This window comes from Nothoprocta perdicaria, unplaced genomic scaffold (genome assembly GCF_003342845.1).
Source record: "Nothoprocta perdicaria isolate Ctin4 unplaced genomic scaffold, notPer1 scaffold_157, whole genome shotgun sequence".
In the NCBI taxonomy this organism is placed as follows: Eukaryota; Metazoa; Chordata; class Aves; order Tinamiformes; family Tinamidae; genus Nothoprocta; species Nothoprocta perdicaria.
In genome coordinates this window covers 964,280-974,125 of record NW_020454727.1, presented here as the reverse complement: position 1 = coordinate 974,125, position 9,846 = coordinate 964,280, and the positions used below count along the sequence as shown (strand labels likewise).

Below are 9,846 nucleotides of genomic sequence, written 5' to 3'. Positions count from 1 at the left end.
GGACCGGGATAGCGGGACCTGGGCAGCGGGAACGGGTCTGAGACACCGGGATACCTGGGCCGGGATAATGGGACTCGAAACCGAGTCTGGGTCTGGGACACTGGGACCCGGGCACCCAGAGCAGGTTATCGGGACCTGGGCAGTGGGAACGGGTCTGGGACACTGGGAACAGGCCACTGGAACCCCGTCCCGGACCAGGACATTGGGACAGGAGTCTGTTACCGGGAATGGGGCCCCTGGCGGCACCCGGGTTGGGATGGACATCCCGAACTGGGATGCGGGCGAATCCGGAGCGGGAAGTGAGCTCCGGGACTGGGACTGGTACCGGAACCTGTAGTGGGATGGGGGACTGCTACCTGTACTAGGATGGGGATCTGTTACAGGGACCTGTACTGGGATGGGAGTCTGGTACCGGTACCTGAACCGGAATGGGGGTCTGGTACCTGAACGGGTCCAGGCGCTGGTACTGAGATGGGATTCGGTGGCAGCAGCCGCACTGGGATGGAGTTCAGCACCAGCCGCTGTGCCGGGCCGGGCTCCGGTACCAGCCGCTGCACGGGCACGGAGATCTGGTACCGGTTCCTGCATCCRTACGTGTCTCTGGCACTGGATGGGGTCCGGTACCAGCCCCCGCAGCAGGATGTGGGTCGGGTGCCGGCTGGGACGCGGGTCCCGCACGCGCCGGTGCCGGGACGGCGGCAGCCCCGGCCCGGGGGGCTCCAAGCGGCTCCTCCCTGGGCATCCCGTGCGGAGTGGGGCCCGCAGCCCCTCGGGGGTCCCGTGTGTCCCCCATCCCAGTGCTCGCTCCAGCCTCGCCCGCTGGTGCCCTCGGCTCCCCGTCCTTGGAGACATCCCGCCCGGAGCTCGGCCCGCGGCCCCTGCTGTGATCCCAGCTCCCCTTCCCATCGCGGAGCCGTCCTGCACGGGCAGAGCCTGTGGGGGGTCCCAGACACAGTCGGGGGTGACCCGGTCCTGGCTGCGCGTTGTTGGACGGGTGACGCTGCAGCAACACCCGGAGGAGCCCTGGAAGGAGCAGCCGGAAGGGGCCAGGGTGTAGGAAGAGCCGCGAGCAGGGCAGGGGGGACYGCGTGTGCGAGGCCGGCGCGGCCTCGGCCGGAGGCCTCCGTCGTTCCCGCCGCCCGCGGACGGAGAGGCCGGTTCATCCGGCTGGAGGTGCCGGCGACGAGGACGCTCCGCCAGGACTCACCCGTTGAGGAGGGAAGGGGGAAGGCTCCTCCCCGAAGACTTTTCCCCGGCTCGCGGGGCAGCCCCGGACCACGAGGACGCAGGATGACGGGAGCGAAGACGGGGCGCCCGCGTGTCCCGCGGGGCAGCGCGTCGGGACCCTCTCACGCCGCTCTCTCTGACCACCTCCTGCTTTGGGTTTCCTTTCAGATCGATGACATCGCGGACGGCGCCGTGAAGCCGCCTCCGAACAAGTACCCCATCTTCTTCTTCGGCACCCACGAGACGTAAGCGCTGCCTCGCTCCCCTCTCCAGCTCTCCCCGCTTGCCTCTGCTCTGGCCTCACCTCTGCTTTGTCTCTCTCCAGCGCCTTCTTGGGCCCCAAAGACCTGTTCCCCTATGAAAAGTATAAGGACAAATATGGGAAGCCCAACAAGAGAAAAGGCTTCAACGAAGGCCTGTGGGAAATCCAGAACAACCCTCACGCGAGTTACAGTGCCCCTGCGGTGAGTGTGGGCGCGGGGCGGGCGGCGAGGCCGCGCGCTGCCCGGCCCCGGCTCCTGCGCTCGCTGCCTCCCGGCGCTCCGGCGTCGCACCCGCCTTTCCCGGGCTGGACTTGCCTCCCCTTCCTGCTCTCCCCTCTCTGCGGAGCAGCCAGCCCTGCTCGTCCTCGGGGTGGGCACCTTTGCTGTCTTCGTGGTGGAGCCGGGGCTCTGTTCTGTCGCTTGTCCYGAGCCGCACAGGAATTCTCTGCTGGAGCAAGACGCGGGACCCGCCGTCCCCGGCCCGTCTCTCGGCGGCCGTTTCTGAAGTCCTGGGCCAGAAGCCTCTGCCTGCTCCTTCAGCAGACCCTGGAACGGGCCGCTCTTTGGTGACAGTCGTTTGCGTGTGTGAGGGACACTGTTACAGTAATGGTGTGATACAACCTGCTGGACGTGGCGATCTTCACAGCAGGCGTCCAAAGTGGCTTCGTAGGCAGTTGGTRTGAAGGGTTTAAGGTGAGCTCCGGAGGCGGCCCTGGCGTAGGCAGGCCCAGATGTGCAGGGAAGGAGCCGCTCCAGGCTGTGCCGCCGCCAGGACGTGGTTTGGAGTGAGGAGCTGTGGGATGCGGTTGACCTAGGATCACAGATGTAGGATAAGGGAGAGCTCRGAGGCTCCTGAGGAGCTGGAGAGCAGCTTGGGCTGCTGCACAGAGGAGGGCGGGAGGTTGCGGCAGGCAAGGGAGACAGAACCACCTTGCCCAGAGGCCGCCCGGGACGCCCTGATCCCAGCAGGGATAGGAAACCCCATCCCAAGGGCCCGCTGTGATGGAGACCACACCGGAGGTCCCAGCAAGGCTGGAGGTTCCCTGACACCAACCACCGTATTGTGATTGAAGCAGCTGGAAAAGCAGGAGAAGACACTGAAGCAGAAGCAGTTTGGTGGGGTTTTTTTTTTCTACTTTTGAGACCAAAATGAAGAAAGATGCCAGGAAACATCAAAGACAAGGAGGCCCTTCGAGCAGGAAGGCTTCAGTGCTGGAAGAATCCCGACACTAGGGAATGCCGGTCCTGCCAGGCACGAAGAGAATGAGRCGGTGCTGAAGACGGGAGCCCTCGTGGTGCGATGTGCTCGCGTGAGGAAGCCCAGCGCGGGCTGAGGAAGGGCCAGGAGCGCCCTGTGCAGGGAGCAGGGCCTGAGCTGAGGGCGCAGCCGCTTTCGGGGCAGCTGCTGGAGGCCGAGCTGAGCCCCCAGCCCGGCTGTTTGGGCCCCTTGAGGGCAGGGCAGGTTTGGGGTCTGCGTCCTCCCGGGCCCCGTCGYGTCCGGGCTGCGCTTCGGCTCTCGCGGGGCTTTGGCAGAGCGGCGGTGCTGGCGAGGGGAGCGCGGCCGCAGGAGGCGCCCGGCGGGACGGTCTTGCTGGCACCGTCGGCATGGCCGGGACGTCCGTGCTTGGGGAAGGGGCGYGGGGGAGTTAGAACAGGGGCTGCTGAGTGTCCTCGTTGCTGCTGAGCCTTGTCCTCGAGGGTCCCATCAGCAGGACTGTGCTAGCGGGGATGCTGCCCCGTGGTCCTGCCCGCTCGGTGCCGCTCTCCATCGCTCCTCACCCTTCTGTGCCCCTCTCCTCTCCTTCCCGACGCGTCGCGGCCCTGCTGGGACAATGACACCATTCTCGTCTCCGCTCTCTTTAGCCCGCCAGCTCCTCGGACAGCGACGTTCCCGAGAATGACCCGATGGGAGGGAGCGATGCAGGCGACGATGAGGAAGATGCTGCCATCGCTGCCGCCGCTGCAGGAAAAATGGACAGCGATGAGGACTCAGACCAGGGCAGCGATCACAGCGCGCTCAAGCGAAAGTCCTTGGCTATGAAAGTGAGCACAGGCTGAGGCACTTGCACACGGAGGGCGTCCGGGGGGTGTCCTGCTCAGGAGGAAGCCCTGAGATGGTTTTGGGGTCCACCACAGAGCTGTACCTCCCTCCAAAATGAAAGAGCCTGTTGAGCCTATYGAAGAAGCCAGCTCCCCTGTGGGAGACGGGGTCCGTGGCGTGTTAGGGGGTCYGGTGACCGTCTCACTTATTCCGTGCTAGGCCAGCCCTGTCCAGAGCTGCGTGTTTCTCCTGAGCACGCGGGGCTGTTCCTGCAGCGCTGCTGAGGGAGGATGGGCAAAGCCCCCTGCCACACAGTGCTGGCTGCTGGGTCAGGGGGTGGACATCTCTCATGGCATCCATTCTTGGTACCAGATGCCGGTGACAAAACGGCCTCGGAAATCTTCCAGCGACCTGGATCAGGGCAGCCCCTCCCTGACAGAGGAAGAGAACTCGGACACGTCGTCTGAGTCGGAGAAAAACAGTGACCAGGTGAGCGGGCTTGGGAAGAGCGTTGCCATCTGTGGGGACGATGGCACCGGGTCAGGCTGCGGGAGGAACTGCCTGGCTTCCTCAGCCACCAGCAGAGATGGCTCCCCACTCCCTGACATCTCCCTTTTTCTCCAGGACTTTACTCCCGAGAAGAAGCCGGTGGCCAGGGCTCCCCGGAGGATGCCTGCAGGAGGGAGGAAGAAGAAGGTAAAAGGCTCCTGGAGTTGCTGGCTTTGTGCTGCTTCACTCTTTGCCCCTCTGCCCTGTTTGCCCCTCTGCCCTCAGCCCGGAGCTGAGGATGTGGCTTGTGCCCATGTCAGGCATGGCCTGGTGCCAGACAAGGGGGGGACCTCGTACCCCAACCCAGCCTGGCCCCGAGGTGCTGCAGGAAGGAAGGGACAGGGAGGGTGGRAGAGCTCTGCCCAGGGGCTCTCTGTGGCTTTGACGGTAGAAGGGACCCTGCTTGTGTCCCAGTGCCCTGGCTGGGTCATTTGTTTCTGAGTGTTGGGCCTCATTTGTGGCCACCCCCTCAACCAGTCCCACTCCACTTACAGAAAGTGGAGTCKGGCTCCGACTCAGACTCCAAAGTGGATTCGGACTCGGAGATGGGAAATGCAGCTGTGGACATGACCAAGTCGGACTCCAACTCCGATTCGGATTCAGATGTGTCTGTGAAGAAAGCTCCGCGGGGCAGGAAGCCAGGTAATGCCAAGGACACCTCACCTGCCACAGCAGACACCTCCAGCTCCCTCAGGAGCCAGCAAAGCACCTGAGGTTGGGGGGTTCTGCTGGACATCCGAGGGGAGCCCTTTTACTGTGGAAGTTTTCCAGCCCAAAGCTGTCGGTTCCTCTGGTCAGGGCTGTTTTTTCACCAGAGCAACCACCTGGGCTCGTGCTGAACATCTGCCCRTTGCCTTGCAGCTGAGAAACCCCCTCCGAAGCCCCGCGGCAGGAAACCGAAGCCTGAACGTGTCCCCACCAGCTCCAGCAGCGACAGGTGAGATTGACCACAGCCCCACTGGGACACTGTCACCCCCAGGGCTAGGCTGGGGGGTCGCCAGTGTCCCCCTCTACACGAGGGGTCCCAGCGTGCCCTGTCCTTTGCAGCGACAGCGACAGYGACGTGGACCGCATCAGTGAGTGGAAGAGACGGGACGAAGAGCGGCGGCGGGAGCTGGAGGAGAAGAGGAAGAGGGAACAGGAGGAAGAGATCCGTCGGCTCCGGGAGCAGGAGAAGGAGGAGAAAGAGAAGAGGAAGGAGAAGGCGGAGAAGGGCGAGGAGATGCACTCGGACAGCGACAGCAGCGCTGACGAGGAGGTGGCCAAGAAGGGGCGGAAGGGCCGGACCAAGGCCCCCTCCTCCTCAGACTCCGAACTAGAGCTTGAAAAGGAGGTGAGCACAGATCTGTGCCAGTGTGAGGAGCCGGGGGCAGACACACGGCCCGTGCCCTTCCGTCAGGTCAGCAGGGACCTCCAGGGCTGGCCGTGACCTGTGGCTTGATCCTCTGTCACCCTGGAGTTGCCCAGAGAGCACCGGGAAGGGCTGTGTCCCTGGCAGCTCAACACCTTGGAAAAAGTAGATGTTGCCCTAGCCTGGGATTCCAGCCGCAGTCCTGGCACCTCAGCTGTGCTCTCCCTGCCCTGCCAGCCCCAGGGATTCGGGAAGGGTCCACAGGACTCGACTGAAGCTYGGACAGGGGTTGTCGGGAGCTCCTAGCCACAGTGGCCAGCGCGTGTCCGCGGTGGCGGGAGGCTCCTGTCCTGTGCTGGCTCGGGGCGCTGAGGGAAGGCACGGCTGGGGCTGCCYGTGCCGCTGGGCAGGCCCGCGGCGCGGAGGCCGCTCTCGCCTGCATTGTTCTCTCCCCGAAGGTAAAGAAGCCGGCGAAGAAGCAGCCCTCGGAGTTGTCAAGGAAACCGAGCCAGAAGGAGAAGAGAGGCCGAGCGGAGGAGAAGGCGCGGAGCAAGTCAGCATCTCCCTTCCCTGGGCTTGGTGCTTTCTTCCTCTGGGGACAGAGACGTTCCGTTGCCAGCGCCCTGTGTGTCCTGGCTGAGACCCTGGGGTGGGCGTSGGGGTCCCCTCTGGAGCTCTCTGTGATAGCAGCATCTGTGGGGGCTGGAGAACAGTCTGAGCTCTGTTATTTTTGGTCTCCGATGTCGCAGGGAAGATCCTGGGGGGATCTCGAACACGTTGCTTTGGGCTCTGCCTTTTTGTGGTGCTGGGTTGCTGGGGCAGGGGTGGAGCGTGGCTGGGTCGTGCCCCACGGGCAGGGCGGTGTGTCCGGGCCGCCAGGTGTCTGAACCCTCTTGCCTCTTTCCTTCTTTTCCTGTAGACCTCTCAAAGTGGAACGAGGCCGGAAGAAGTCTGACGTGATCCCAGAAAGGAGGATGGAGAAGAAAAAGGGTGAGAGCACCGTTGCATCTGAGATAGGAGGAGATGTTTGGGGAGGAGAGAGAAGGGATCCAGCCCTGTTCCCCCGTCTTGGAAGGGAAGCATCTCTCTAGCAGGACCATGTGTGGTTGTGCTGGGCCCTACCCAGCGCTGTTGTGGTCCTGGGAGGGTGTTGGAGGGGACTGAGCTTCCTGCAGGCACTTCAGACTCTGGGCTGTGGCATTTTCTGCCCCGGAGGTCAGTGACCTGCTGTTTGGTCTTTCCCTTGCTTCTCCAGAGCCCACAGTTGAAGAGAAACTCCAGAAGCTTCACAGTGAGATCAAGTTTGCCCTGAAGGTCGACAACCCGGTGAGTGGCTGGAGATGCTTTACTCGTCCCGCTGCCCATGCGTGGCGAGGCGGAACCCCAGGAAGGTCCTCCAGGCCCTTTCTGATTTTGTGCCCTCCCTTGCAGGACATCAAGCGGTGCCTGAACGCGCTGGAGGAGCTGGGCTCGCTCCAGGTCACCTCTCACATCCTGCAGAAACACACTGACGTGGTGGCCACCCTGAAGAAGGTGGGCTGGAGGGCTGAGCCCCCGGAGCAGGGAGCGAGCCCCTGGGGGCCGGTTCGGCTCCAGCGCGGGTCCSTCGTCCCCGTTTCTGTCACAGATCCGTCGCTATAAAGCTAACAAGGACGTGATGGAGAAGGCCGCYGAGGTCTACACCCGCTTGAAGTCGCGCGTCCTGGGACCAAAGATGGAAGCGATCCAGAAAGGCAGCAAAGCCGGGCCGGAGAAGGACAAGGGGGATGCAGAGAAGGCTCCGGAGAAGTTATCGGGTGGAGAGATRCGGAATGAGAAGGGTGAAGAGGAGGCAAATGCTGGTAACGTTCCTGACCGCRTCGGACGTGTAGCAAGTCCAGGGCCCTTCCTGGGGCATCGTGGCTCCTGCTGGTGCCCGGGGGTGTAAACGTGGAGGGTTTGCAGCCACACGTGGCACTTCTGGTCCCTGGGAGCTGCAGGGACTTTTCTGGCTTTGTGCTGCAGTTTGTAGGAGAGGACAGGGGCTGTGGAGCCGCCTCAAGGAGGGGCGGTTGAATCCCGGCTTCCCGAGCGGAGCGCGGCTAAGCCCAGGGATTGCGCGTTCCCTGGGCAGGGGGCTGGATGCCAACTGCTCCTGGCAGTGGGAGCGGAGGGTGACCCTCGCCCTGGAGCCTCCGGGGCACCAGGGAGCTGGAGGAATTCGGAGCCGCCCTTGGCTGCCCGCTCGGACTCTTGCGCAGGCAGCTCGTGATCGGGATCTGCCATCATTACGTGGCCCTGTGCCCAGCCAGGTCCCTGTCTGGGGATGTCCTGGTGCTGCTGCAAGAGACGGGGCCTTCCCAGAGCAGCTGGCGGGGAAAATCCACCCCGGCGGCTGCTCCAGGCTTTGGCAACGGGGTGTCTGGGGCCCTCCCTGCTGTAGCTGCTGCGGTCGGGAACTTGGGGACAGGCGCTCGGCCACACGTCCCCTGCAGGAGCCTGGATCTGGCCCTGAGTCCTCGTGTTGCCCACCCTTGTGGGCCAGTTTGGGTGAGATCTACCCTGGTGCCCGGGCCTCTGAACCTCTCCCTTCGCTGCAGACTTGTCAGGCCCTGTCAACGGAGAGTCCTTGTCCCAGAAGGCGGACGGCGCCGAGGAGAAGGAGCGAGACAAAAGCCAAGGGGCCAGAGCGGGAGAGGCCGAGGCAGCCGCCGCCGAGACCCACAACAAGTGAGTGAGGGAGTGGGGGGCAGAGCCGGGGCTCCCGGCCCCTCTCCCCATTCCCATTATCCCAYGAGGAAGCTACCCACGGCCGTGTGGGGTCAGAGCTGCCGGGGGCTGTTCCCGCCCCTGCGGCTCCGGCTCATGGGCTCTCTGCTCCGTCCCGCAGCACGCAGGACTCTGCGAGCGCCGCGGCCGCYGGGGACGCCGAGGAGAGCTGAGGCTGCGGCTGCCGCCGGGAGGACGTCGCCGCCGCCCGCGCAGGGACACCGGCCCTCGCCGAGTTCCTTCACTAAGTCACACAGTAGCTGATGTCCTAGGTCTTGTCCCGTGCCCCAGCCCCTGCGAAAGCACCGAACTCGGGGGGAGGCTCTGCTGTTTGTCTGTATTTGTCCCCTCGTTTGGTTTCTTTTTTTTTTCCTCTCTCCCACCTAATTTCTTGTGATTTCAACCGCCATGAAATGAATATAAAGTTTTTTTTTTTTAATGAAAGGAAATCCCTAGTGTCTGTTTCTTGAGGCATTGCTGGCTGTGACGAGGGGAGGGCAGCAGGGACCCTTCCCTCCGCCCCGGCGTGGGGGGCCGGGACTGGAAGAAGCCCCAGGGCCTCTGTGCCCCCTGCTCCTTGGCCGTCCCCGAGTGGGGCAGAGGCAGCAGGGCTCTCCCTGGCCCCGCTGCCACTGGCCACAATGCTCTTTTTGTCTTGAGCTTCTCCAAGGTCCCAGCGGGGTGGCCGTGCTGGGACCGGGCTTGTCCCCTGGGGCTTCTCRCAGCCCTTGGGTCCCCCCTGACCCGGGGCCGTCCCTGGCACCCACAGCCCAAACTGGGCAACAGAGGCACCAGAGCTGAGCCCCGACGCCAGCCGTGACAGGGACAYGGGGACAGTGTCGCCCCTCTCACGGCCCCGGGACCGCTTCCTGCCYTGTGCCGGCCGCGTTGCGGCCGTCTCCGTCTTTCTGCTCTTTTGCAGGAACCGGCAGCTTTTGTATTTGTAAAATAAAGATGTTCCCAGGGCCGAGCGCCGCCGCGTCCTTGAGTCGTGTTTGTGCCGCGCGCGGCCGCCGCGGGAGGAGGCCGGCGGCTCCGTGGCCGCCCTTGCTGCAACGCGGCCCGGGGGAGCCCGCCCTGCTTTTATTATTATTTTTCTGGGCTGATTTCACACTCCAACCCTCCGTAAACAGAACCCAAACAACCCCCCCGTGCCTCTTGCCCAATTCCCGGGAAGCAGAGAGAGTTACGGGACGAGACGGGCACCGCTGCAGCCTCCGCTTCGGGAGACGCCGCAGGGAAAGGGAACGTGGGGACACGGGGCCATGTTCCCAGGGCCAGCTGGAGGCTGCGGAGCCCTCCCCAATCCCCCCATCGCCCTGCGCTGTTGCAGCCCTGCTCTTTGCAACGGGGACAACCAGCACGTGCGACRGGTCTGCGCGTGGCACCGGGGTGGCCCTGCCCGCGTCCCCAAAGAAAGAGCCGGTGGCAGCGCGGGGCAGAGCCGTGTTGCCGCCGCGGTGYGCTAGCGCGACGGGCCGCGCTCCCAGCTGCGGTAGCCGCGCAGCGCGGCCAGCAGGTCGGCGGTGCCGGCGGCCTCCTTGGCGGCGCACGCGGCCGCCGTGGCCTCGAGCCAGGGCAGCGGCGGGTGCCGCAGCAGCAGCTGCAGCAGCTCCTCCAGCGCGGCCCACGCTCGCGCCACGGCCGCGTGCCCCCGCGCCAGCACC

The 9,846-nt window shown here is 64.5% G+C and overlaps 2 protein-coding genes across 2 annotated transcripts in view; one reads left to right on the top strand and one right to left on the bottom strand.

The window, feature by feature from the left end:
* UBXN6 (UBX domain protein 6) overlaps positions 1-588 on the bottom strand; it is an 8,767-nt gene extending 8,179 nt beyond the window's left edge. The window contains exons 1-2 of the mRNA XM_026035163.1: positions 577-588; positions 419-496 (exon numbers count right to left, since the gene is read on the bottom strand). Coding sequence (XP_025890948.1) covers positions 419-496; positions 577-588 — 90 coding nt within the window. The remainder of the gene's footprint in view (positions 1-418; positions 497-576) is intronic.
* Positions 589-1,290: 702 nt separating this feature from the next.
* HDGFL2 (HDGF like 2) lies at positions 1,291-8,787 on the top strand. The gene is made up of 15 exons (XM_026035162.1): positions 1,291-1,472; positions 1,553-1,691; positions 3,354-3,533; positions 3,904-4,020; positions 4,156-4,227; positions 4,575-4,722; positions 4,942-5,017; positions 5,128-5,413; positions 5,890-5,984; positions 6,351-6,421; positions 6,687-6,757; positions 6,863-6,964; positions 7,059-7,272; positions 8,011-8,140; positions 8,301-8,787. Exons 1-15 carry the CDS (start codon positions 1,291-1,293, stop codon positions 8,350-8,352), a joined length of 1,935 nt encoding a protein of 644 aa, XP_025890947.1. The 3' UTR covers positions 8,353-8,787.
* Positions 8,788-9,846: the final 1,059 nt, after the last annotated feature.